We start from the raw sequence: 26,777 nt of genomic DNA, 5'->3' as shown, positions 1-26,777 counted from the left end.
ATGGAAGGAGGTAGGGAAGAGGAATGAGAGCTCCTGCCAAAGGGCATGTCTGTGCTTCATGTCGAGCGTGTTGTAGACATGTAAAATATATATTGTTAAAGGCAAAAAAGAAAAGAAGAAACAAGTATGGAAGTAGAAGAGAAAGGGAAGGAAGGATAGGGCAGGGCAGGACATAGAAGAAAAAAGAAGAGACAGAAAAGGAGGAGGAAAGAGAAAGAAGATGAAAGGAAGAGAAAGGAAGAGAAAGGAAGAGGGAAAGGAAGGACTGTATGCAAGGAAAAGCAAGCAAAGGAAGAAAGAAAGAAGGAAAAGAAAGGAGGAAGAGATGGTAGGGGATATTATCAACATCACCGATGTTATCTTTACATGCTGAATGGAGTTGAGGATCTCGGCATCCTTGGTACTCAGGGACGCGTGTGCAAAGCTTGATGAAAAGTGGTGAGGAAGAGGAAAGAGGTCTTGCCACAGGGCATGTCCGTGCTCCATGGCGAATGTGATGTAGTCATATAGAAAACATGTTGGTAAAGGAGACGAAGAGGAGGCAAAGAGGGAAGGCGGGGGGGGGGGGGGGGGTGGGGCAGGACAGGGAAGGGAAGAGAAGAGGGGGAGAAGGAGGAGAAAGAGGAGAAAGAAGAGAAGGAAGGAACAAACAATTGAAAGAAAGAAAAGCAAACATGAACGAAGCAAGCAATAGAGGGAAAGAAGAGTGAGAAAGGATGAAACCATAAACGAGTTTACTAGTATGAAAAGGCAGCAGAAAGGTGGTGAAGGAAGGGAGGAAGGGGGAAAGAAAAGGGAAGGGGAAAATAGTAAAAAGCTAGGAAGAAATTATCAAGGAAGTAATAAAGGAAGGAAGATGACAAAGAAGAAAAAGAAAGGAAGAAACGATAAAGGAGATGACCAGCACGCACTGACCGTACCTCTAAACGCTGAACGGCGTTGGTCCCTAAGTGCCTCCGCCTTGGTTGGAGTACCGCGCTCCGGCGCTGTTGCGCCGTGATTAGCGCTGATGGCTCCGCCTTTGATGGTCTGTGCCGCGGCGCCGGAGGCGAGTGGTGAACTGCCAGCGCGGGTAAAGAAGAGAGAAGGACGGAAAGAGAAGGTAAAGGGGAGGCAAGGGTAGTGTACGGCAGGGCAAGAACGAAAAGGAGAAAGAAAAAAAAGGCAGAGAAGAAAGAAGAAAGAGAGGGGGAAAGACAAGAAAGCAGAAGGAAGTTGGAAAGGGAAGACAAGAAAGCCAAGAAAGTAAGAGAAGAAAAAACAAAAAGAAAAACAGTAGGAAAGAAGAGAAGAACGAGAGAAACGAATAAAAAGAGAGAATTGAAGGAAGAAAGGAGGAGACAAGAAGAAAGAGAAAGGGCGAAGGAGAGAGCAAACAAGGAAGGAAAAAGAAAAAAGCAGGGGAAAAAAGCAGAAAAAGAAAGCGGAGTAAGGAAGGAAGGGAGGAAGGAAGGAAAGAAAGGAAGGAAGAGAGGGAGGGAGGAAGAGACGGCAGAGGAGATGACCAGCGCGGGGCCGGAGGCGCGGGCGATGGTGGGGAGCGTGTGAGGCGGCGGAGCAGCACACGGTGTCGCTGCAGGCTCAGAAACGGCGGCGGAGCGGCGAGGCGGCTCCGCCCCGGTGCGGCGGAGAGCCCGGCTGTGAGCGCGGGGGGGCGGCGCGGGGCGGGCAGGAGAGCCGGTGCGTCCGGGCGGCGGCGGGGAGCCGTGCGGGGCCCGGGCGGGCGGCGGCGGCGGCGGCGATGGCGATGTGCGTGTGCTGGGGGCCCGTGGTGCGGGTGCTGGTGCTGCAGGCGGCCTGGGCGCTGGGCGGCGGGCAGGTGCGCTACTCGGTGCCGGAGGAAGCCAAGGCCGGGACGGTGGTGGGCCGGCTGGCGCAGGACCTGGGCCTGGAGGCGGGCGAGCCGGAGGCGCGGCGGCTGCGGCTGGCGGCGCAGGGCCGGCGGGCGAGCGTGGAGGTGAGCGGGGCGAGCGGGGCGCTGGTGGTGAGCTCGCGGCTGGACCGGGAGGAGCTGTGCGGGAAGAGCGCGCCGTGCGCCCTGCGCCTGGAGGTGCTGGTGGAGCGGCCGCTGCGCGTCTTCCACGTGGAGCTGGAGGTCACCGACATCAACGACAACGCCCCGCTCTTCCCCGCCGCCCGGAAAAACCTCAGCATCGCGGAATCGTCGCTGCCGGGTTCTCGGTTCCCGCTGGAGGGGGCATCGGATGCAGACATCGGAGCCAACGCGCAGCTCTCCTATACACTCAGCCCCTCCGAGCACTTTACGCTCGATGTTAAATCCTCTGATGAAAACAGGAAATCCCTGTTCCTGGTCCTCGGGAAACCGCTGGACCGCGAGACAGTGCCTGTGCACCGGTTGGTGTTGACGGCGAGTGACGGGGGCCGTCCGCCCCTGACGGGTATGATGGAGCTGGTGATCTCGGTGCTGGATGCTAACGACAACGCGCCCCAGTTCAACCAGTCGGTGTATAAAGTGCAGCTGCCAGAGAGCGCTGCAGAGGGGACACTGGTGGCGCGGGTGAGCGCCACGGATCTGGACGAGGGTCTTAATAAGCAATTTTCCTACAGCATCGTCAGTTCGGTTCCTGCTGGTAAAAGAGATATGTTCACCATTGATCGGAAGACGGGGGAGATCCGTCTCACGGGCGCCCTGGACTTCGAAGATAACATCTTCCACGAGATACAAATCGAGGCGGCAGATAGGGGGACGCCGCCGCTGTCGGGTCACTGCAGCGTGGAGCTGGAGGTGGTGGACGTGAACGACAACGCGCCGGAGGTGTGGGTGACGTCGCTGTCGGTGCCGGTGCCGGAGGACGCGGCGGTGGGGACGGTGGTGGCGCTGCTGAGCGTGTCGGACCGGGACTCGGGGGCGAACGGGCGGGTGCGCTGCGCGGTGTGGCCGGCGGCGCCGTTCGGGCTGGTGGCGACGTTCGCGGGCTCGTACTCGCTGGTGCTGCGGGAGGCGCTGGACCGGGAGCGGGTGCCGGAGTACGAGGTGGAGGTGCGGGCGGAGGACGGCGGGGCGCCGCCGCTGCGCGCCAGCCGCGGGGTGCGGGTGCCGGTGTCGGACGTGAACGACAACGCGCCGGCGTTCGCGCAGGCCGTGTACACGGTGCTGGCGCGGGAGAACAACGCGGCGGGCGCGGAGCTGGCGCGGCTGTGGGCGCGGGACCCGGACGAGGCGGGCAACGGTCGCGTGAGCTACTCGGTGGCGGAGGGCGGCGTCGGGGGCGCGGCTGTGGGCGCGGGGGTGGCGCCCGGCGTCGAGCTACGTGTCGGTGGACGCGGAGAGCGGGCGGCTGTGGGCGCTGCAGCCGTTGGACTACGAGGAGCTGCAGGTGCTGCAGTTCGAGGTGCGGGCGGTGGACGCGGGGGAGCCGCCGCTGTGCGGCAACGCCACGGTGCAGCTGTTCGTGGTGGACGAGAACGACAACGCGCCGGCGCTGCTCCCGCCTGCCGGCGGCGGGCCGGGGCCCGGGTCCGCGGGCGAGGCGGCGTCGGGGCCGGGCTCGGGGGCGTTGTGGGCGTGGGCGGCGTGGGGGGCGCCGGCGGGGCAGGTGGTGGCGAAGATCCGCGCGGTGGACGCGGACTCGGGCTACAACGCGTGGCTGCGCTACGAGCTGTGGGAGCCGCGGGGGAAGGGCCCGTTCCGCGTGGGGCTGTACAGCGGCGAGGTGAGCACGGCGCGGGCGCTGGAGGAGGCGGACGGCCCGCGGCAGAGGCTGGTGATCGTGGTGCGGGACCACGGGGAGCCGTCGCGCTCGGCCACGGCCACGCTGAGCGTGTCGCTGGTGGAGGGCGCCGAGGCGGCGCTGGCGGCCGCGGGCTCGTCCTCGTCCTCGTCCTCGTCCTCGTCCTCGTCGGGGGCGGGGCTGCGGCCGGGGGCGGGCGCGGAGGGCGGCGCGGCGGCGGCGACGGCGACGGCGACGACGAACGTGTGGCTGGTGGTGGCCATCTGCGCGGTGTCGAGCCTGTTCCTGCTGGCGGTGGTGCTGTACGGGGCGTCGCGGTGGGCGCCGCGGGCGGCCGTGCTGTCGGGGCCCGGGCCGGCGACGCTGGTGTGCGCCAGCGAGGTGGGGAGCTGGTCGTACTCGCAGCGCCAGAGCCGGAGCCTGTGCGTGGCGGACGGCGCGGGCAAGAGCGACCTGATGGTTTTCAGCCCCAACTTCCCGCCGCCGCCCGGCCCCGCGGCGAAGGAGACGCAGCCGGAGCCGCCCGCTCTCCTGGACACGGTCAGTGGCCCTCCCTCTCTCGCCCTTGTCGCCCCTTCCCCCTTGTCGCCCTTGTCGCCCGCGCCGTGGGCAGGCGCTGGCGTGAGCCGGGCTCCGGCGCCGGGGCCTGCGGGCGGTGGGTGCTTGGCGGGTGCTTAAGGGTGTTACTGGGACCTTTGCATCCGCCTTCGCGCCCTTGCCGGAGCCCGTCGGCTCTTGCTTCGCGGGGGAGAAGTAAAGGTATCGCCGCACCCAGCAGCAGTTACCGCCCGCAGCTGAGGTTTGCTGTTCTGGGTGTGAGTTGTTCTCCCCTAGAATCAAATCACTGCCGATTGGGATGAGGGATGCCACGACATGGGCTTTGCAGATGCTCTCCCTTCCTGGTGTGTAGCATTTCCACTCGAGACTGATGAAGAACTGCAAGACACGCGGGCTGTGGTGGTGACACAGTCGTGTGTCCCGCCCCTCCCCTCTCCCCAGGCACTGTTTCCTGCCTTATTACCGTTGCTGACTGCTGACCGTGCTGGTATTGGATGTGGCTTGTTGTCCAAATCTCCGTCCTCCTGCTCTGTGATTCTCCTTTGCAAAAGATGTGATGGAAGGTGACAATTGGGACTTTCTCTCCCCGTGGTGTAATTTCTCCATTTTTATTTGCCCAGCAGAGTTAATCAGGGGAGACGTTGCAGACTTTTCCCGTGTTCTTTTTCCATGGATGTTGTAACCATAGTTAGTAGTGTAAGGCGTTCAGGGAGAGGAGTGTGACCCAAGGCAGGTGTCAGAAACGGGAATTTTCTTTTTCTTTTCCTGCCACCCCCCAAACCATCATATAGACTTCCGTACCAGGCTGGAGAAGTGATGTGATATGGTGTATGCTGGCCTGTTTCAATAGCCTTTCAATACTTGTATGAGCATTGACAGCCTCATGGAAGTCCCAGAAAACTTCTTTTCAAAAAACCCCAAAATTGTCCTGTACACTCGGTATCATCCATTACAGTGCTGCGCTCATCAGCATTTGGGTTGTTCTCTCACAGAAGGAAACCAGTGCCCATTGCCATTAGAGATATCCTGACAGCATCTCTACAACTAGACGTGTAACATTTCAGATGTGTAGCAGAGCTCCCAGGTGTGTAACATTTCCATCTGAGATAGCCGAAGCATTGCAAAACATGAAGGGTCAACTACAGAGAGTCTGCTGAACACGGTGTATATGACCCTGTCTGTGTGGTTTTTGTGGTGCTCTCATTGATGGGAATGGTTGTGGACTTGTGTTCCTGGCCAGGGAAGCGGCATGATACCTACTGGCCTGTTATGATGGTCTTTGAATATTTGCATCAGCAGCCACACCCTTACAAAAGCCCTGGAAACCTTCTTTTCACCAAAAAATCCAACAAACACACAACTAAACAAGCAAACAAACCCTGTTAACAAAATCCCAAACCTGAATTCTCCTACAGAATCAATATAATCCATTACAGTGGGGTGCTTGTCAGCATATGGGTTGTTCTCTCACAGCATGAAATCGCTGCCCTTGCCATTTAGAGCTGTTCTGAGATCACCTTTAGAAAGAGTAGAGAGTCAGCGGGACATGGTCTATATGATATGCCGCCTGTACGTGTCTTTATGGTGCTGTCTTTGCTGGGGCGGGTCTGCAAAAGCTGGAGTGAGCCCTGAGGTGGGAAAGGAAACTGTGGCATGTCGCAGAGGTGAATGTGGCGGTGGCACCGAGCAGGGCCTGGCCATGTCCTGATGGGAAGGGTGACGTTGGGCAGTGGGAAGCCTTGTCTGGGGGAACTGGAAATCCTTGGGAAGACCATGTGCCACGTTGTAAGACAGGAATGCGAGCTGTGTGCTTGTCATGAGAACGCGTGTTGCAGAGTGGGGAATGGAGGATGCCTAGAGGAAAGCATGAGGCAGGGAGGGCACGGCGTGTTCTTGCCCAGGATTGTTTTCCAGGCTCCCAGGGGTCTGGAGTTGGAGGCCTTCCTGATCTTGAGATTGCGTGTGGTATTGAAATGCCCACAAAGTCCTCTGAGGTTACGAATATCTCCATCCAGAGACAGTCCCTTGTGCTGCTGCCTGTCTGATGTAGGGAATGTGCTGGTAAGATGGTGTGAGATGCAGACTGCTGAATACTGTTGAATGAACCTTTTGACTCCTGTTTTGGGAAGGGTGTTGTGGGAGGGTGGTGCTTCAATCTGCTGTTGCTGTGTAGTGGTGGGCATCTATAGTAGTTTCCACAGCCGTTGATGTTGCCATGGTGGTTCCTTTGTCCTCCTCAGGCAGGGTTTGTAAGGGCATGTGATGAGGTGGGCGTAATCTTTGTGCTCTTGCCTTCCCCTACTTGTGCACTTGCACAGCTGGCCTCGGTAGAGATGCTGTGTCCCCTTGTCACGCATGGCTCACTGATGTGTGCGTGTACAGCCCAAACCCTGCACTGCTGCCCAGCTTGGGCTTCTGTGACAGAAATTCCCCACCTGGTTGATATGGTGAGTGCGCTTGCACTTCAGCATTTGGTGTGGTTCTGTCCAAGAATAAAATCTGTGCAGAGTGGGATCTGAGTTGTCACAGATGACAACTGTCTGATTCTGTCTAATGAGAGAATCCTTAAGAACTCTTATGTGGAGCTCTGTGGCGTTTCCACCTGAGATTGCTGAAAAGGCAAAAAGAGTACAGGTGAAGTTCACGCAGCTGGGAAGAGCCTGCCAGATGCTGTGTGGCTTTGCAGCCTTCTATCTGTTCTTTGTGCAAATCTTGAGGGAAGGTGAGGATGTTCAAAGGCCTGGGTCATGCTCAGAGTGGGGTTTAGACGTGGGCCTGTTGTTGGGGTTGAGCAATGTCTGGGTATTTTGGCAGCGATTCTCGGAGTGGCACCAAGTAAGGCCTGGGCATATGTCGTGGGGAGGGTGACTTTGAGCGGGGGAGGGTCTTGCCTAAGGGAAATGGAGACGCTGGGTAGAACACGACCTGTGTCATTGGGCAAGGACTGGAGAATGTTCGCTTAGCTGGGGACCCTGTTTCCCAGGGCATGGGTTAGAGGATTCCAGTAGAAAACCTTGAGAAGAATCGTAGCACCCAGTGCGACATGCCCAGGATCCTCTCAGGACCTCCCAAAGTTCTGCATATCTTAGGGCACTGTTGTTCTTTGTGGCATGACTGCTTGGTAAGTCATCTGACCTACATGCCCGTAATCACTTCTTTTTGAGGTGGAATGTTTTTGCTAAACCAGAAACTTCTACAACTTTGGATCGTGCTGCCAGCCTTCTCTGAACGTCTCCTTGGTTATCTTTCTGCTTATTCTTGCTAGGCAGGGGAAGAAGTGCTCTCTGTATCCAAATGTTGGCAAACCTTGCTTTTCAATACAGTGGCATGGGTTCCTTTGGTTTTCTTCTCTCCTCTTAGCAAACACTCCCACCCTTTTGTTTTTTATTTCTCTCTCATTGGCAATGTGTTGGTAATACTGGATGAGAAGCAGACTGCTGAACTTTGGCAGCTGTAAGGTTGCAGATGTTGGGGTGGTTGGCCATCAGTGTAGGAGATGGCTTTTGCAGTCTCCTGAGCTGAGGCTGACATTGACAGAATGTCCTTAGCTTTCAGGTCTCCCTCTTGCTTCCCTTGTTGTAGAAGTACATAACGGAGTACGGTGCACTTTTTAGTGATCTCAAAGCTGTTGGAGAACGAGAGCAATTTTTTGTCTGTCCAGTTTCACCAGAAATCGCTGACAATGGTAAGGGAAAATGTCTCTTAGAATCAATTCTCCTGTTGTGAAAATGTTTCCTTTTCTGAAGAACCAACCAGCAATACTACAGGTAAGTCGCTCATACCAAAAGGGCATGAGTTTGAGAGACAGATGTACCTTTGTTCCTGTTTTGTCATGGTATCTTCATGTTGGATTGATGGAATGTTGCCTTGATTGCAATGCCTTAGGTTTGGACCAGCAAGGCACCACTGGCTGCTCTTGTTCCTTTCCTACTGGCTCCAGGCACAGTGTGAGCTGTGGAAGGACAGATAGAGGCGGTACCCCAGTGTGTTTCTTGGAGCGGATGTGTTGAGTGTCAGCGGGATGTTCTTGTCTAAAATGCCACGGTCGTGCCTTTGTGGCTTTTGTTTGGCTGTGTGATGTGTGGATCATGCTAACGAAGGAGAGATATTCCATGAGGGACTAATGCCCCTGGGTACTGAGGTTCTTTCTGTGTTGTTCTGGCAGTGAATGCCTGCCTGCAAGAAGAAGCAAAAGCTTGACATTCGGCCTGGTCTTCATCAAGAATAGCTCTTCATCAAGGCATGTGAAGAGTGCTAGGGAGCTGTGGTTACTCTGTGCTTTTTCAGCCTTCTTGGAGGATTGGCATACTGAGCTGTGATAGGTGTGATTTCCCAAAAGAAAGACTCCCCAACATTGCTTGGACTCATTGGAGCCTGTTGCATGGACATGCAAGTATCTGGGGCTTGGGCCTGTGTTTCAGGGAGTGGTGGATTCTGTTCTGATGTAGCAGAGCTGTTCTTTGCCATATGATTGCCTTGCTCTGTTATTTACTGGGTCCTTGAGAGGACTGGAGGCTGAAGAGTGAGGCCTTCTTCCAGAAGGGAAGGACAGGTGCAGGAGCAGTTTGTCTTGCATAGACTGGAGGACAGCAGGAAGGTTGTTCCCCGTCTGGAGGGATGGAAGGAGGTAGGGAAGAGGAATGAGAGCTCCTGCCAAAGGGCATGTCTGTGCTTCATGTCGAGCGTGTTGTAGACATGTAAAATATATATTGTTAAAGGCAAAAAAGAAAAGAAGAAACAAGTATGGAAGTAGAAGAGAAAGGGAAGGAAGGATAGGGCAGGGCAGGACATAGAAGAAAAAAGAAGAGACAGAAAAGGAGGAGGAAAGAGAAAGAAGATGAAAGGAAGAGAAAGGAAGAGAAAGGAAGAGGGAAAGGAAGGACTGTATGCAAGGAAAAGCAAGCAAAGGAAGAAAGAAAGAAGGAAAAGAAAGGAGGAAGAGATGGTAGGGGATATTATCAACATCACCGATGTTATCTTTACATGCTGAATGGAGTTGAGGATCTCGGCATCCTTGGTACTCAGGGACGCGTGTGCAAGGCTTGATGAAAAGTGGTGAGGAAGAGGAAAGAGGTCTTGCCACAGGGCATGTCCGTGCTCCATGGCGAATGTGATGTAGTCATATAGAAAACATGTTGGTAAAGGAGACGAAGAGGAGGCAAAGAGGGAAGGCGGGGGGGGGGGGGGGGGGTGGGGCAGGACAGGGAAGGGAAGAGAAGAGGGGGAGAAGGAGGAGAAAGAGGAGAAAGAAGAGAAGGAAGGAACAAACAATTGAAAGAAAGAAAAGCAAACATGAACGAAGCAAGCAATAGAGGGAAAGAAGAGTGAGAAAGGATGAAACCATAAACGAGTTTACTAGTATGAAAAGGCAGCAGAAAGGTGGTGAAGGAAGGGAGGAAGGGGGAAAGAAAAGGGAAGGGGAAAATAGTAAAAAGCTAGGAAGAAATTATCAAGGAAGTAATAAAGGAAGGAAGATGACAAAGAAGAAAAAGAAAGGAAGAAACGATAAAGGAGATGACCAGCACGCACTGACCGTACCTCTAAACGCTGAACGGCGTTGGTCCCTAAGTGCCTCCGCCTTGGTTGGAGTACCGCGCTCCGGCGCTGTTGCGCCGTGATTAGCGCTGATGGCTCCGCCTTTGATGGTCTGTGCCGCGGCGCCGGAGGCGAGTGGTGAACTGCCAGCGCGGGTAAAGAAGAGAGAAGGACGGAAAGAGAAGGTAAAGGGGAGGCAAGGGTAGTGTACGGCAGGGCAAGAACGAAAAGGAGAAAGAAAAAAAAGGCAGAGAAGAAAGAAGAAAGAGAGGGGGAAAGACAAGAAAGCAGAAGGAAGTTGGAAAGGGAAGACAAGAAAGCCAAGAAAGTAAGAGAAGAAAAAACAAAAAGAAAAACAGTAGGAAAGAAGAGAAGAACGAGAGAAACGAATAAAAAGAGAGAATTGAAGGAAGAAAGGAGGAGACAAGAAGAAAGAGAAAGGGCGAAGGAGAGAGCAAACAAGGAAGGAAAAAGAAAAAAGCAGGGGAAAAAAGCAGAAAAAGAAAGCGGAGTAAGGAAGGAAGGGAGGAAGGAAGGAAAGAAAGGAAGGAAGAGAGGGAGGGAGGAAGAGACGGCAGAGGAGATGACCAGCGCGGGGCCGGAGGCGCGGGCGATGGTGGGGAGCGTGTGAGGCGGCGGAGCAGCACACGGTGTCGCTGCAGGCTCAGAAACGGCGGCGGAGCGGCGAGGCGGCTCCGCCCCGGTGCGGCGGAGAGCCCGGCTGTGAGCGCGGGGGGGCGGCGCGGGGCGGGCAGGAGAGCCGGTGCGTCCGGGCGGCGGCGGGGAGCCGTGCGGGGCCCGGGCGGGCGGCGGCGGCGGCGGCGGCGATGGCGATGTGCGTGTGCTGGGGGCCCGTGGTGCGGGTGCTGGTGCTGCAGGCGGCCTGGGCGCTGGGCGGCGGGCAGGTGCGCTACTCGGTGCCGGAGGAAGCCAAGGCCGGGACGGTGGTGGGCCGGCTGGCGCAGGACCTGGGCCTGGAGGCGGGCGAGCCGGAGGCGCGGCGGCTGCGGCTGGCGGCGCAGGGCCGGCGGGCGAGCGTGGAGGTGAGCGGGGCGAGCGGGGCGCTGGTGGTGAGCTCGCGGCTGGACCGGGAGGAGCTGTGCGGGAAGAGCGCGCCGTGCGCCCTGCGCCTGGAGGTGCTGGTGGAGCGGCCGCTGCGCGTCTTCCACGTGGAGCTGGAGGTCACCGACATCAACGACAACGCCCCGCTCTTCCCCGCCGCCCGGAAAAACCTCAGCATCGCGGAATCGTCGCTGCCGGGTTCTCGGTTCCCGCTGGAGGGGGCATCGGATGCAGACATCGGAGCCAACGCGCAGCTCTCCTATACACTCAGCCCCTCCGAGCACTTTACGCTCGATGTTAAATCCTCTGATGAAAACAGGAAATCCCTGTTCCTGGTCCTCGGGAAACCGCTGGACCGCGAGACAGTGCCTGTGCACCGGTTGGTGTTGACGGCGAGTGACGGGGGCCGTCCGCCCCTGACGGGTATGATGGAGCTGGTGATCTCGGTGCTGGATGCTAACGACAACGCGCCCCAGTTCAACCAGTCGGTGTATAAAGTGCAGCTGCCAGAGAGCGCTGCAGAGGGGACACTGGTGGCGCGGGTGAGCGCCACGGATCTGGACGAGGGTCTTAATAAGCAATTTTCCTACAGCATCGTCAGTTCGGTTCCTGCTGGTAAAAGAGATATGTTCACCATTGATCGGAAGACGGGGGAGATCCGTCTCGTGGGCGCCCTGGACTTCGAAGATAACATCTTCCACGAGATACAAATCGAGGCGGCAGATAGGGGGACGCCGCCGCTGTCGGGTCACTGCAGCGTGGAGCTGGAGGTGGTGGACGTGAACGACAACGCGCCGGAGGTGTGGGTGACGTCGCTGTCGGTGCCGGTGCCGGAGGACGCGGCGGTGGGGACGGTGGTGGCGCTGCTGAGCGTGTCGGACCGGGACTCGGGGGCGAACGGGCGGGTGCGCTGCGCGGTGTGGCCGGCGGCGCCGTTCGGGCTGGTGGCGACGTTCGCGGGCTCGTACTCGCTGGTGCTGCGGGAGGCGCTGGACCGGGAGCGGGTGCCGGAGTACGAGGTGGAGGTGCGGGCGGAGGACGGCGGGGCGCCGCCGCTGCGCGCCAGCCGCGGGGTGCGGGTGCCGGTGTCGGACGTGAACGACAACGCGCCGGCGTTCGCGCAGGCCGTGTACACGGTGCTGGCGCGGGGAGAACAACGCGGCGGGCGCGGAGCTGGCGCGGCTGTGGGCGCGGGACCCGGACGAGGCGGGCAACGGTCGCGTGAGCTACTCGGTGGCGGAGGGCGGCGTCGGGGGCGCGGCTGTGGGCGCGGGGGTGGCGCCCGGCGTCGAGCTACGTGTCGGTGGACGCGGAGAGCGGGCGGCTGTGGGCGCTGCAGCCGTTGGACTACGAGGAGCTGCAGGTGCTGCAGTTCGAGGTGCGGGCGGTGGACGCGGGGGAGCCGCCGCTGTGCGGCAACGCCACGGTGCAGCTGTTCGTGGTGGACGAGAACGACAACGCGCCGGCGCTGCTCCCGCCTGCCGGCGGCGGGCCGGGGCCCGGGTCCGCGGGCGAGGCGGCGTCGGGGCCGGGCTCGGGGGCGTTGTGGGCGTGGGCGGCGTGGGGGGCGCCGGCGGGGCAGGTGGTGGCGAAGATCCGCGCGGTGGACGCGGACTCGGGCTACAACGCGTGGCTGCGCTACGAGCTGTGGGAGCCGCGGGGGAAGGGCCCGTTCCGCGTGGGGCTGTACAGCGGCGAGGTGAGCACGGCGCGGGCGCTGGAGGAGGCGGACGGCCCGCGGCAGAGGCTGGTGATCGTGGTGCGGGACCACGGGGAGCCGTCGCGCTCGGCCACGGCCACGCTGAGCGTGTCGCTGGTGGAGGGCGCCGAGGCGGCGCTGGCGGCCGCGGGCTCGTCCTCGTCCTCGTCCTCGTCCTCGTCCTCGTCGGGGGCGGGGCTGCGGCCGGGGGCGGGCGCGGAGGGCGGCGCGGCGGCGGCGACGGCGACGGCGACGACGAACGTGTGGCTGGTGGTGGCCATCTGCGCGGTGTCGAGCCTGTTCCTGCTGGCGGTGGTGCTGTACGGGGCGTCGCGGTGGGCGCCGCGGGCGGCCGTGCTGTCGGGGCCCGGGCCGGCGACGCTGGTGTGCGCCAGCGAGGTGGGGAGCTGGTCGTACTCGCAGCGCCAGAGCCGGAGCCTGTGCGTGGCGGACGGCGCGGGCAAGAGCGACCTGATGGTTTTCAGCCCCAACTTCCCGCCGCCGCCCGGCCCCGCGGCGAAGGAGACGCAGCCGGAGCCGCCCGCTCTCCTGGACACGGTCAGTGGCCCTCCCTCTCTCGCCCTTGTCGCCCCTTCCCCCTTGTCGCCCTTGTCGCCCGCGCCGTGGGCAGGCGCTGGCGTGAGCCGGGCTCCGGCGCCGGGGCCTGCGGGCGGTGGGTGCTTGGCGGGTGCTTAAGGGTGTTACTGGGACCTTTGCATCCGCCTTCGCGCCCTTGCCGGAGCCCGTCGGCTCTTGCTTCGCGGGGGAGAAGTAAAGGTATCGCCGCACCCAGCAGCAGTTACCGCCCGCAGCTGAGGTTTGCTGTTCTGGGTGTGAGTTGTTCTCCCCTAGAATCAAATCACTGCCGATTGGGATGAGGGATGCCACGACATGGGCTTTGCAGATGCTCTCCCTTCCTGGTGTGTAGCATTTCCACTCGAGACTGATGAAGAACTGCAAGACACGCGGGCTGTGGTGGTGACACAGTCGTGTGTCCCGCCCCTCCCCTCTCCCCAGGCACTGTTTCCTGCCTTATTACCGTTGCTGACTGCTGACCGTGCTGGTATTGGATGTGGCTTGTTGTCCAAATCTCCGTCCTCCTGCTCTGTGATTCTCCTTTGCAAAAGATGTGATGGAAGGTGACAGTTGGGACTTTCTCTCCCCGTGGTGTAATTTCTCCATTTTTATTTGCCCAGCAGAGTTAATCAGGGGAGACGTTGCAGACTTTTCCCGTGTTCTTTTTCCATGGATGTTGTAACCATAGTTAGTAGTGTAAGGCGTTCAGGGAGAGGAGTGTGACCCAAGGCAGGTGTCAGAAACGGGAATTTTCTTTTTCTTTTCCTGCCACCCCCCAAACCATCATATAGACTTCCGTACCAGGCTGGAGAAGTGATGTGATATGGTGTATGCTGGCCTGTTTCAATAGCCTTTCAATACTTGTATGAGCATTGACAGCCTCATGGAAGTCCCAGAAAACTTCTTTTCAAAAAACCCCAAAATTGTCCTGTACACTCGGTATCATCCATTACAGTGCTGCGCTCATCAGCATTTGGGTTGTTCTCTCACAGAAGGAAACCAGTGCCCATTGCCATTAGAGATATCCTGACAGCATCTCTACAACTAGACGTGTAACATTTCAGATGTGTAGCAGAGCTCCCAGGTGTGTAACATTTCCATCTGAGATAGCTGAAGCATTGCAAAACATGAAGGGTCAACTACAGAGAGTCTGCTGAACACGGTGTATATGACCCTGTCTGTGTGGTTTTTGTGGTGCTCTCATTGATGGGAATGGTTGTGGACTTGTGTTCCTGGCCAGGGAAGCGGCATGATACCTACTGGCCTGTTATGATGGTCTTTGAATATTTGCATCAGCAGCCACACCCTTACAAAAGCCCTGGAAACCTTCTTTTCACCAAAAAATCCAACAAACACACAACTAAACAAGCAAACAAACCCTGTTAACAAAATCCCAAACCTGAATTCTCCTACAGAATCAATATAATCCATTACAGTGGGGTGCTTGTCAGCATATGGGTTGTTCTCTCACAGCATGAAATCGCTGCCCTTGCCATTTAGAGCTGTTCTGAGATCACCTTTAGAAAGAGTAGAGAGTCAGCGGGACATGGTCTATATGATATGCCGCCTGTACGTGTCTTTATGGTGCTGTCTTTGCTGGGGCGGGTCTGCAAAAGCTGGAGTGAGCCCTGAGGTGGGAAAGGAAACTGTGGCATGTCGCAGAGGTGAATGTGGCGGTGGCACCGAGCAGGGCCTGGCCATGTCCTGATGGGAAGGGTGACGTTGGGCAGTGGGAAGCCTTGTCTGGGGGAACTGGAAATCCTTGGGAAGACCATGTGCCACGTTGTAAGACAGGAATGCGAGCTGTGTGCTTGTCATGAGAACGCGTGTTGCAGAGTGGGGAATGGAGGATGCCTAGAGGAAAGCATGAGGCAGGGAGGGCACGGCGTGTTCTTGCCCAGGATTGTTTTCCAGGCTCCCAGGGGTCTGGAGTTGGAGGCCTTCCTGATCTTGAGATTGCGTGTGGTATTGAAATGCCCACAAAGTCCTCTGAGGTTACGAATATCTCCATCCAGAGACAGTCCCTTGTGCTGCTGCCTGTCTGATGTAGGGAATGTGCTGGTAAGATGGTGTGAGATGCAGACTGCTGAATACCGTTGAATGAACCTTTTGACTCCTGTTTTGGGAAGGGTGTTGTGGGAGGGTGGTGCTTCAATCTGCTGTTGCTGTGTAGTGGTGGGCATCTATAGTAGTTTCCACAGCCGTTGATGTTGCCATGGTGGTTCCTTTGTCCTCCTCAGGCAGGGTTTGTAAGGGCATGTGATGAGGTGGGCGTAATCTTTGTGCTCTTGCCTTCCCCTACTTGTGCACTTGCACAGCTGGCCTCAGTAGAGATGCTGTGTCCCCTTGTCACGCATGGCTCACTGATGTGTGCGTGTACAGCCCAAACCCTGCACTGCTGCCCAGCTTGGGCTTCTGTGACAGAAATTCCCCACCTGGTTGATATGGTGAGTGCGCTTGCACTTCAGCATTTGGTGTGGTTCTGTCCAAGAATAAAATCTGTGCAGAGTGGGATCTGAGTTGTCACAGATGACAACTGTCTGATTCTGTCTAATGAGAGAATCCTTAAGAACTCTTATGTGGAGCTCTGTGGCGTTTCCACCTGAGATTGCTGAAAAGGCAAAAAGAGTACAGGTGAAGTTCACGCAGCTGGGAAGAGCCTGCCAGATGCTGTGTGGCTTTGCAGCCTTCTATCTGTTCTTTGTGCAAATCTTGAGGGAAGGTGAGGATGTTCAAAGGCCTGGGTCATGCTCAGAGTGGGGTTTAGACGTGGGCCTGTTGTTGGGGTTGAGCAATGTCTGGGTATTTTGGCAGCGATTCTCGGAGTGGCACCAAGTAAGGCCTGGGCATATGTCGTGGGGAGGGTGACTTTGAGCGGGGGAGGGTCTTGCCTAAGGGAAATGGAGACGCTGGGTAGAACACGACCTGTGTCATTGGGCAAGGACTGGAGAATGTTCGCTTAGCTGGGGACCCTGTTTCCCAGGGCATGGGTTAGAGGATTCCAGTAGAAAACCTTGAGAAGAATCGTAGCACCCAGTGCGACATGCCCAGGATCCTCTCAGGACCTCCCAAAGTTCTGCATATCTTAGGGCACTGTTGTTCTTTGTGGCATGACTGCTTGGTAAGTCATCTGACCTACATGCCCGTAATCACTTCTTTTTGAGGTGGAATGTTTTTGCTAAACCAGAAACTTCTACAACTTTGGATCGTGCTGCCAGCCTTCTCTGAACGTCTCCTTGGTTATCTTTCTGCTTATTCTTGCTAGGCAGGGGAAGAAGTGCTCTCTGTATCCAAATGTTGGCAAACCTTGCTTTTCAATACAGTGGCATGGGTTCCTTTGGTTTTCTTCTCTCCTCTTAGCAAACACTCCCACCCTTTTGTTTTTTATTTCTCTCTCATTGGCAATGTGTTGGTAATACTGGATGAGAAGCAGACTGCTGAACTTTGGCAGCTGTAAGGTTGCAGATGTTGGGGTGGTTGGCCATCAGTGTAGGAGATGGCTTTTGCAGTCTCCTGAGCTGAGGCTGACATTGACAGAATGTCCTTAGCTTTCAGGTCTCCCTCTTGCTTCCCTTGTTGTAGAAGTACATAACGGAGTACGGTGCACTTTTTAGTGATCTCAAAGCTGTTGGAGAACGAGAGCAATTTTTTGTCTGTCCAGTTTCACCAGAAATCGCTGACAATGGTAAGGGAAAATGTCTCTTAGAATCAATTCTCCTGTTGTGAAAATGTTTCCTTTTCTGAAGAACCAACCAGCAATACTACAGGTAAGTCGCTCATACCAAAAGGGCATGAGTTTGAGAGACAGATGTACCTTTGTTCCTGTTTTGTCATGGTATCTTCATGTTGGATTGATGGAATGTTGCCTTGATTGCAATGCCTTAGGTTTGGACCAGCAAGGCACCACTGGCTGCTCTTGTTCCTTTCCTACTGGCTCCAGGCACAGTGTGAGCTGTGGAAGGACAGATAGAGGCGGTACCCCAGTGTGTTTCTTGGAGCGGATGTGTTGAGCGTCAGCGGGATGTTCTTGTCTAAAATGCCACGGTCGTGCCTTTGTGGCTTTTGTTTGGCTGTGTGATGTGTGGATCATGCTAACGAAGGAGAGATATTCCATGAGGGACTAATGCCCCTGGGTACTGAGGTTCTTTCTGTGTTGTTCTGGCAGTGAATGCCTGCCTGCAAGAAGAAGCAAAAGCTTGACATTCGGCCTGGTCTTCATCAAGAATAGCTCTTCATCAAGGCATGTGAAGAGTGCTAGGGAGCTGTGGTTACTCTGTGCTTTTTCAGCCTTCTTGGAGGATTGGCATACTGAGCTGTGATAGGTGTGATTTCCCAAAAGAAAGACTCCCCAACATTGCTTGGACTCATTGGAGCCTGTTGCATGGACATGCAAGTATCTGGGGCTTGGGCCTGTGTTTCAGGGAGTGGTGGATTCTGTTCTGATGTAGCAGAGCTGTTCTTTGCCATATGATTGCCTTGCTCTGTTATTTACTGGGTCCTTGAGAGGACTGGAGGCTGAAGAGTGAGGCCTTCTTCCAGAAGGGAAGGACAGGTGCAGGAGCAGTTTGTCTTGCATAGACTGGAGGACAGCAGGAAGGTTGTTCCCCGTCTGGAGGGATGGAAGGAGGTAGGGAAGAGGAATGAGAGCTCCTGCCAAAGGGCATGTCTGTGCTTCATGTCGAGCGTGTTGTAGACATGTAAAATATATATTGTTAAAGGCAAAAAAGAAAAGAAGAAACAAGTATGGAAGTAGAAGAGAAAGGGAAGGAAGGATAGGGCAGGGCAGGACATAGAAGAAAAAAGAAGAGACAGAAAAGGAGGAGGAAAGAGAAAGAAGATGAAAGGAAGAGAAAGGAAGAGAAAGGAAGAGGGAAAGGAAGGACTGTATGCAAGGAAAAGCAAGCAAAGGAAGAAAGAAAGAAGGAAAAGAAAGGAGGAAGAGATGGTAGGGGATATTATCAACATCACCGATGTTATCTTTACATGCTGAATGGAGTTGAGGATCTCGGCATCCTTGGTACTCAGGGACGCGTGTGCAAGGCTTGATGAAAAGTGGTGAGGAAGAGGAAAGAGGTCTTGCCACAGGGCATGTCCGTGCTCCATGGCGAATGTGATGTAGTCATATAGAAAACATGTTGGTAAAGGAGACGAAGAGGAGGCAAAGAGGGAAGGCGGGGGGGGGGGGGGGGGGGGTGGGGCAGGACAGGGAAGGGAAGAGAAGAGGGGGAGAAGGAGGAGAAAGAGGAGAAAGAAGAGAAGGAAGGAACAAACAATTGAAAGAAAGAAAAGCAAACATGAACGAAGCAAGCAATAGAGGGAAAGAAGAGTGAGAAAGGATGAAACCATAAACGAGTTTACTAGTATGAAAAGGCAGCAGAAAGGTGGTGAAGGAAGGGAGGAAGGGGGAAAGAAAAGGGAAGGGGAAAATAGTAAAAAGCTAGGAAGAAATTATCAAGGAAGTAATAAAGGAAGGAAGATGACAAAGAAGAAAAAGAAAGGAAGAAACGATAAAGGAGATGACCAGCACGCACTGACCGTACCTCTAAACGCTGAACGGCGTTGGTCCCTAAGTGCCTCCGCCTTGGTTGGAGTACCGCGCTCCGGCGCTGTTGCGCCGTGATTAGCGCTGATGGCTCCGCCTTTGATGGTCTGTGCCGCGGCGCCGGAGGCGAGTGGTGAACTGCCAGCGCGGGTAAAGAAGAGAGAAGGACGGAAAGAGAAGGTAAAGGGGAGGCAAGGGTAGTGTACGGCAGGGCAAGAACGAAAAGGAGAAAGAAAAAAAAGGCAGAGAAGAAAGAAGAAAGAGAGGGGGAAAGACAAGAAAGCAGAAGGAAGTTGGAAAGGGAAGACAAGAAAGCCAAGAAAGTAAGAGAAGAAAAAAACAAAAAGAAAAACAGTAGGAAAGAAGAGAAGAACGAGAGAAACGAATAAAAAGAGAGAATTGAAGGAAGAAAGGAGGAGACAAGAAGAAAGAGAAAGGGCGAAGGAGAGAGCAAACAAGGAAGGAAAAAGAAAAAAGCAGGGGAAAAAAGCAGAAAAAGAAAGCGGAGTAAGGAAGGAAGGGAGGAAGGAAGGAAAGAAAGGAAGGAAGAGAGGGAGGGAGGAAGAGACGGCAGAGGAGATGACCAGCGCGGGGCCGGAGGCGCGGGCGATGGTGGGGAGCGTGTGAGGCGGCGGAGCAGCACACGGTGTCGCTGCAGGCTCAGAAACGGCGGCGGAGCGGCGAGGCGGCTCCGCCCCGGTGCGGCGGAGAGCCCGGCTGTGAGCGCGGGGGGGCGGCGCGGGGCGGGCAGGAGAGCCGGTGCGTCCGGGCGGCGGCGGGGAGCCGTGCGGGGCCCGGGCGGGCGGCGGCGGCGGCGGCGGCGATGGCGATGTGCGTGTGCTGGGGGCCCGTGGTGCGGGTGCTGGTGCTGCAGGCGGCCTGGGCGCTGGGCGGCGGGCAGGTGCGCTACTCGGTGCCGGAGGAAGCCAAGGCCGGGACGGTGGTGGGCCGGCTGGCGCAGGACCTGGGCCTGGAGGCGGGCGAGCCGGAGGCGCGGCGGCTGCGGCTGGCGGCGCAGGGCCGGCGGGCGAGCGTGGAGGTGAGCGGGGCGAGCGGGGCGCTGGTGGTGAGCTCGCGGCTGGACCGGGAGGAGCTGTGCGGGAAGAGCGCGCCGTGCGCCCTGCGCCTGGAGGTGCTGGTGGAGCGGCCGCTGCGCGTCTTCCACGTGGAGCTGGAGGTCACCGACATCAACGACAACGCCCCGCTCTTCCCCGCCGCCCGGAAAAACCTCAGCATCGCGGAACTGTCGCTGCCAGGTTCTCGGTTCCCGCTGGAGGGGGCATCGGATGCAGACATCGGAGCCAACGCGCAGCTCTCCTATACACTCAGCCCCACCGAGCACTTTATGCTCGATGTTAAATCCTCTGATGAAAACAGGAAATCCCTGTTCCTGGTGCTCGCGAAACCGCTGGACCGCGAGACGGTGCCTGTGCACCGGTTGGTGTTGACGGCGAGTGACGGGGGCCGTCCGCCCCTGACGGGCACGATGGAGCTGGTGATCTCGGTGCTGGATGCCAACGACAACGCGCCCCAGTTCAACCAGTCGGTGTATAAAGTGCAGCTGCCAGAGAGCGCTGCAGAGGGGACACTGGTGGTGCGGGTGAGCGCCACGGATCTGGACGAGGGTCTTAATAAGCAATTTTCCTACAGCATCGTCAGTTCGGTTCCTGCTGGTAAAAGAGATATGTTCACCATTGATCGGAAGACGGGGGAGATCCGTCTCGTGGGCGCCCTGGACTTCGAAGATAACATCTTCCACGAGATACAAATCGAGGCGGCAGATAGGGGGACGCCGCCGCTGTCGGGTCACTGCAGCGTGGAGCTGGAGGTGGTGGACGTGAACGACAACGCGCCGGAGGTGTGGGTGACGTCGCTGTCGGTGCCGGTGCCGGAGGACGCGGCGGTGGGGACGGTGGTGGCGCTGCTGAGCGTGTCGGACCGGGACTCGGGGGCGAACGGGCGGGTGCGCTGCGCGGTGTGGCCGGCGGCGCCGTTCGGGCTGGTGGCGACGTTCGCGGGCTCGTACTCGCTGGTGCTGCGGGAGGCGCTGGACCGGGAGCGGGTGCCGGAGTACGAGGTGGAGGTGCGGGCGGAGGACGGCGGGGCGCCGCCGCTGCGCGCCAGCCGCGGGGTGCGGGTGCCGGTGTCGGACGTGAACGACAACGCGCCGGCGTTCGCGCAGGCCGTGTACACGGTGCTGGCGCGGGAGAACAACGCGGCGGGCGCGGAGCTGGCGCGGCTGTGGGCGCGGGACCCGGACGAGGCGGGCAACGGTCGCGTGAGCTACTCGGTGGCGGAGGGCGGCGTCGGGGGCGCGGCTGTGGGCGCGGGGTGGCGCCCGGCGTCGAGCTACGTGTCGGTGGACGCGGAGAGCGGGCGGCTGTGGGCGCTGCAGCCGTTGGACTACGAGGAGCTGCAGGTGCTGCAGTTCGAGGTGCGGGCGGTGGACGCGGGGGAGCCGCCGCTGTGCGGCAACGCCACGGTGCAGCTGTTCGTGGTGGACGAGAACGACAACGCGCCGGCGCTGCTCCCGCCTGCCGGCGGCGGGCCGGGGCCCGGGTCCGCGGGCGAGGCGGCGTCGGGGCCGGGCTCGGGGGCGTTGTGGGCGTGGGCGGCGTGGGGGGCGCCGGCGGGGCAGGTGGTGGCGAAGATCCGCGCGGTGGACGCGGACTCGGGCTACAACGCGTGGCTGCGCTACGAGCTGTGGGAGCCGCGGGGGAAGGGCCCGTTCCGCGTGGGGCTGTACAGCGGCGAGGTGAGCACGGCGCGGGCGCTGGAGGAGGCGGACGGCCCGCGGCAGAGGCTGGTGATCGTGGTGCGGGACCACGGGGAGCCGTCGCGCTCGGCCACGGCCACGCTGAGCGTGTCGCTGGTGGAGGGCGCCGAGGCGGCGCTGGCGGCCGCGGGCTCGTCCTCGTCCTCGTCCTCGTCCTCGTCGGGGGCGGGGCTGCGGCCGGGGGCGGGCGCGGAGGGCGGCGCGGCGGCGGCGGCGGCGACGGCGACGGCGACGGCGACGACGAACGTGTGGCTGGTGGTGGCCATCTGCGCGGTGTCGAGCCTGTTCCTGCTGGCGGTGGTGCTGTACGGGGCGTCGCGGTGGGCGCCGCGGGCGGCCGTGCTGTCGGGGCCCGGGCCGGCGACGCTGGTGTGCGCCAGCGAGGTGGGGAGCTGGTCGTACTCGCAGCGCCAGAGCCGGAGCCTGTGCGTGGCGGACGGCGCGGGCAAGAGCGACCTGATGGTTTTCAGCCCCAACTTCCCGCCGCCGCCCGGCCCCGCGGCGAAGGAGACGCAGCCGGAGCCGCCCGCTCTCCTGGACACGGTCAGTGGCCCTCCCTCTCTCGCCCTTGTCGCCCCTTCCCCCTTGTCGCCCTTGTCGCCCGCGCCGTGGGCAGGCGCTGGCGTGAGCCGGGCTCCGGCGCCGGGGCCTGCGGGCGGTGGGTGCTTGGCGGGTGCTTAAGGGTGTTACTGGGACCTTTGCATCCGCCTTCGCGCCCTTGCCGGAGCCCGTCGGCTCTTGCTTCGCGGGGGAGAAGTAAAGGTATCGCCGCACCCAGCAGCAGTTACCGCCCGCAGCTGAGGTTTGCTGTTCTGGGTGTGAGTTGTTCTCCCCTAGAATCAAATCACTGCCGATTGGGATGAGGGATGCCACGACATGGGCTTTGCAGATGCTCTCCCTTCCTGGTGTGTAGCATTTCCACTCGAGACTGATGAAGAACTGCAAGACACGCGGGCTGTGGTGGTGACACAGTCGTGTGTCCCGCCCCTCCCCTCTCCCCAGGCACTGTTTCCTGCCTTATTACCGTTGCTGACTGCTGACCGTGCTGGTATTGGATGTGGCTTGTTGTCCAAATCTCCGTCCTCCTGCTCTGTGATTCTCCTTTGCAAAAGATGTGATGGAAGGTGACAGTTGGGACTTTCTCTCCCCGTGGTGTAATTTCTCCATTTTTATTTGCCCAGCAGAGTTAATCAGGGGAGACGTTGCAGACTTTTCCCGTGTTCTTTTTCCATGGATGTTGTAACCATAGTTAGTAGTGTAAGGCGTTCAGGGAGAGGAGTGTGACCCAAGGCAGGTGTCAGAAACGGGAATTTTCTTTTTCTTTTCCTGCCACCCCCCAAACCATCATATAGACTTCCGTACCAGGCTGGAGAAGTGATGTGATATGGTGTATGCTGGCCTGTTTCAATAGCCTTTCAATACTTGTATGAGCATTGACAGCCTCATGGAAGTCCCAGAAAACTTCTTTTCAAAAAACCCCAAAATTGTCCTGTACACTCGGTATCATCCATTACAGTGCTGCGCTCATCAGCATTTGGGTTGTTCTCTCACAGAAGGAAACCAGTGCCCATTGCCATTAGAGATATCCTGACAGCATCTCTACAACTAGACGTGTAACATTTCAGATGTGTAGCAGAGCTCCCAGGTGTGTAACATTTCCATCTGAGATAGCTGAAGCATTGCAAAACATGAAGGGTCAACTACAGAGAGTCTGCTGAACACGGTGTATATGACCCTGTCTGTGTGGTTTTTGTGGTGCTCTCATTGATGGGAATGGTTGTGGACTTGTGTTCCTGGCCAGGGAAGCGGCATGATACCTACTGGCCTGTTATGATGGTCTTTGAATATTTGCATCAGCAGCCACACCCTTACAAAAGCCCTGGAAACCTTCTTTTCACCAAAAAATCCAACAAACACACAACTAAACAAGCAAACAAACCCTGTTAACAAAATCCCAAACCTGAATTCTCCTACAGAATCAATATAATCCATTACAGTGGGGTGCTTGTCAGCATATGGGTTGTTCTCTCACAGCATGAAATCGCTGCCCTTGCCATTTAGAGCTGTTCTGAGATCACCTTTAGAAAGAGTAGAGAGTCAGCGGGACATGGTCTATATGATATGCCGCCTGTACGTGTCTTTATGGTGCTGTCTTTGCTGGGGCGGGTCTGCAAAAGCTGGAGTGAGCCCTGAGGTGGGAAAGGAAACTGTGGCATGTCGCAGAGGTGAATGTGGCGGTGGCACCGAGCAGGGCCTGGCCATGTCCTGATGGGAAGGGTGACGTTGGGCAGTGGGAAGCCTTGTCTGGGGGAACTGGAAATCCTTGGGAAGACCCTGTGCCACGTTGTAAGACAGGAATGCGAGCTGTGTGCTTGTCATGAGAACGCGTGTTGCAGAGTGGGGAATGGAGGATGCCTAGAGGAAAGCATGAGGCAGGGAGGGCACGGCGTGTTCTTGCCCAGGATTGTTTTCCAGGCTCCCAGGGGTCTGGAGTTGGAGGCCTTCCTGATCTTGAGATTGCGTGTGGTATTGAAATGCCCACAAAGTCCTCTGAGGTTACGAATATCTCCATCCAGAGACAGTCCCTTGTGCTGCTGCCTGTCTGATGTAGGGAATGTGCTGGTAAGATGGTGTGAGATGCAGACTGCTGAATACCGTTGAATGAACCTTTTGACTCCTGTTTTGGGAAGGGTGTTGTGGGAGGGTGGTGCTTCAATCTGCTGTTGCTGTGTAGTGGTGGGCATCTATAGTAGTTTCCACAGCCGTTGATGTTGCCATGGTGGTTCCTTTGTCCTCCTCAGGCAGGGTTTGTAAGGGCATGTGATGAGGTGGGCGTAATCTTTGTGCTCTTGCCTTCCCCTACTTGTGCACTTGCACAGCTGGCCTCAGTAGAGATGCTGTGTCCCCTTGTCATGCTTTACTCATTTGGTTACATGCACACACAGGCCAAACCCCTCGGAGCAGCCCAACTCTCTTTTTCCATAGTACAAATTTTCGCACCTGGTTGATATGGTGAGTGCGCTTGCACTTCAGCATTTGGTGTGGTTCTGTCCAAGAATAAAATCTGTGCAGAGTGGGATCTGAGTTGTCACAGATGACAACTGTCTGATTCTGTCTAATGAGAGAATCCTTAAGAACTCTCATGTGGAGCTCTGTGGCGTTTCCACCTGAGATTGCTGAAAAGGCAAAAAGAGTACAGGTGAAGTTCACGCAGCTGGGAAGAGCCTGCCAGATGCTGTGTGGCTTTGCAGCCTTCTATCTGTTCTTTGTGCAAATCTTGAGGGAAGGTGAGGATGTTCAAAGGCCTGGGTCATGCTCAGAGTGGGGTTTAGACGTGGGCCTGTTGTTGGGGTTGAGCAATGTCTGGGTATTGTGGCAGTGATCCTGCAAGTGGTAGTGAGTAGGGCATGGGCATATGTCGTGGGGAGGGTGACCTTGAGCGGGGGAGGGTCTTGCCTAAGGGAAATGGAGACGCTGGGTAGAACACGGCCTGTGTCATTGGGGAAGGACTGGAGAATATCTGATTAGCTGTGGAGATGCCATTTCCCGTGGCGCGGGCTAGAGGATTCCAGTAGAAAACCTTGAGCAGAGCGCCGGCACACAGGGCTGCTTGCCCAGGATCCTCTCAGGACCTCCAGAAGTTCTGCATGTCCTCGCACCCAGTTGTTGTCCTTGGTATTACTGCTTGTGGGGATAACTGCCATATGCGCCTTTAATCACTTGTTTTTGATGTGGAATGCTGTTGGTCAAACAGAAGCTTTTTGAAATTTGGATCGTGCTGCAAGTCTTCTCTGAAGCTTCCTTGGTCTTCTCTGTGCTCCTAGTCTTGCTAGGGAGGGGAAGAAGTCATCTCAGTATTCAGTATGTTGGCAAACCTTGCATTTAAATGCAGTGGAATGGGATCCTTTGGTTTTCTTCTCTCCTCTCACCAAAACAGCTCACCCTTTTGGTTTGCTTTTCTCTCACATTGGCAATGCGTTGGTAACAGTGGATGAGATGCAGACTGCTGAATTTTGGCAGCTCTCAGGTGGCAGACGTTTGGGTGATTTCCCATCAGTGTGGGGGGTGGCTTTTCTGCTCTCCTGAGCTAAGTTTCACTTTCAGAGAACGTCCTTATCTTTCAGGTCTCCTTACTGCTTCCCCTGTGATAGGAGTGCGTAAGGGGTGCTGCGCACTGTCCGGGTTTTGCAGAACATGAGTCATTTTTTTCTGTCCAGCATCCCCAGAGATCTCGGACAACCCTAAGGGAAAATGTCCTTTAAAACCAATTTGCCCCTGCTGAAAATATTTCTTTTCTGAAGAAGCACCCAGTGATGCTACAGGTAAGTCACTCACACATGAAGTGAAGGTGTTTGAGAGACAGATGTACTTTTGTTCCTGTTCAGTTGTGGCATCTTTATGTTGGGTTGACCAGATGTTGCCTGGATTGTAATGCCTGTAGGTTTGGACCAGCAAAGCACCACTGCCTGCTGTCATTCCTGTCCTGCTGCTTCCAGGCACAGGGTGAGCAGGTGACAGCAAGGACAGAGGGAGGAGGGACCCCAGTGCATTTCTTGGAGGGGATGTGTTGGGCATCAAGGAGATGTCCTCAGTGAAAATTTCGTGCTGTTACCTTTGTGGCTTGTGTTTGGCTGTGTTATACGTGGATCACGCGAACGAAGGAGAGGTATTCCAGGGGGACTAAATCCCTTGGGTAACAAGGTTCTTGCTGCGTTGTTCTGGCAGTGCATGCTTGCCTCAAAGGGAAAGCAAGTGCTTGCTATTCAGCGTGCAGGTGAAAATGAGTCAGGAAGAGTAGCTCTTCCTCAAGGTATATGAAGAGTGCTCAGGAGCTGTGGTGCCCCCTGCTTTTTCATCTTTCACGGAGGATTGTCGTGCTGGGCTGTGATGGGTTTGAGTTCTCGAACAAGAGACTCCCCTGTGTTGTTTGGGCTCTTTGGAGCCCGTTTGCACAGATGTCCAAGTACCTGGGGGTTGGGCTTGTGTTTTTGTTCAAGCTGCCCAGCACTGTGAAGGACAACAAAAAGGGCTTTTTTAAGTATGTTAACAGCAAAAGGAGGATCAGAGGTAACATCAGTCCGACACTTGATGAGGCCAGCCACCTCACAAATACGGATGTAGACGATGCAGGGATGTTTATTGCCGCCTTTGCCTCTGTCTTTAACACCGATGATGGGCCCTGGGACCCCCGGAGCCCTGTGTTGGAAGGCCGTGACTGGGGGAACGATGAACTCCCAGCCAACTCTGAACTTGTTTGAGACTTGCTGCTCCAGCTGGAGGCATGTAAGTCTATGGAGCCCAATGGGATTCATCCCAGGGTACTGAAGGAGCTGGCTG

At 56.8% G+C, this 26,777-nt stretch overlaps 3 protein-coding genes across 3 annotated transcripts; all 3 read left to right on the top strand.

Moving 5' to 3' along the window:
• The first annotated feature begins 1,741 nt into the window (after positions 1-1,741).
• On the top strand, positions 1,742-8,450 carry LOC142594209 (protocadherin alpha-3-like). Its single transcript, XM_075715693.1, is given in 4 exon segments — positions 1,742-3,247; positions 3,249-4,232; positions 7,833-7,935; positions 8,416-8,450. Coding segments are annotated over 4 exon segments (2,628 nt in total).
• Positions 8,451-10,612: 2,162 nt separating this feature from the next.
• On the top strand, positions 10,613-17,322 carry LOC142594208 (protocadherin alpha-3-like). The gene is given in 5 exon segments (XM_075715692.1): positions 10,613-11,995; positions 11,997-12,119; positions 12,121-13,104; positions 16,705-16,807; positions 17,288-17,322. Coding segments are annotated over 5 exon segments (2,628 nt in total).
• Positions 17,323-19,487: 2,165 nt separating this feature from the next.
• Positions 19,488-23,057, top strand: LOC142594207 (protocadherin alpha-3-like). Its single transcript, XM_075715691.1, has 3 exons — positions 19,488-21,983; positions 22,852-22,940; positions 22,994-23,057. Exons 1-3 carry the CDS (start codon positions 19,488-19,490, stop codon positions 23,055-23,057), a joined length of 2,649 nt encoding a protein of 882 aa, XP_075571806.1.
• Positions 23,058-26,777: the final 3,720 nt, after the last annotated feature.

The sequence above is a fragment of the Pelecanus crispus genome, chromosome 8, assembly GCF_030463565.1.
Source record: "Pelecanus crispus isolate bPelCri1 chromosome 8, bPelCri1.pri, whole genome shotgun sequence".
In the NCBI taxonomy this organism is placed as follows: Eukaryota; Metazoa; Chordata; class Aves; order Pelecaniformes; family Pelecanidae; genus Pelecanus; species Pelecanus crispus.
Note: the sequence above shows the minus strand (reverse complement) of the source record. Positions and strands in the feature narration are given on the sequence as shown.

Excerpts from the sequence above, each read along its gene's own strand:
- LOC142594207 (XM_075715691.1), top strand. The coding sequence starts at position 19,488 with ATGGCGATGTGCGTGTGCTGGGGGCCCGTGGTGCGGGTGCTGGTGCTG. Across the intron at positions 21,984-22,851 it reads CGCCCGCTCTCCTGGACACG|CCTTTCAATACTTGTATGAG; the intron begins GTCAGTGGCCCT and ends CTGTTTCAATAG. Across the intron at positions 22,941-22,993 it reads AAAATTGTCCTGTACACTCG|AAGGAAACCAGTGCCCATTG; the intron begins GTATCATCCATT and ends GTTCTCTCACAG.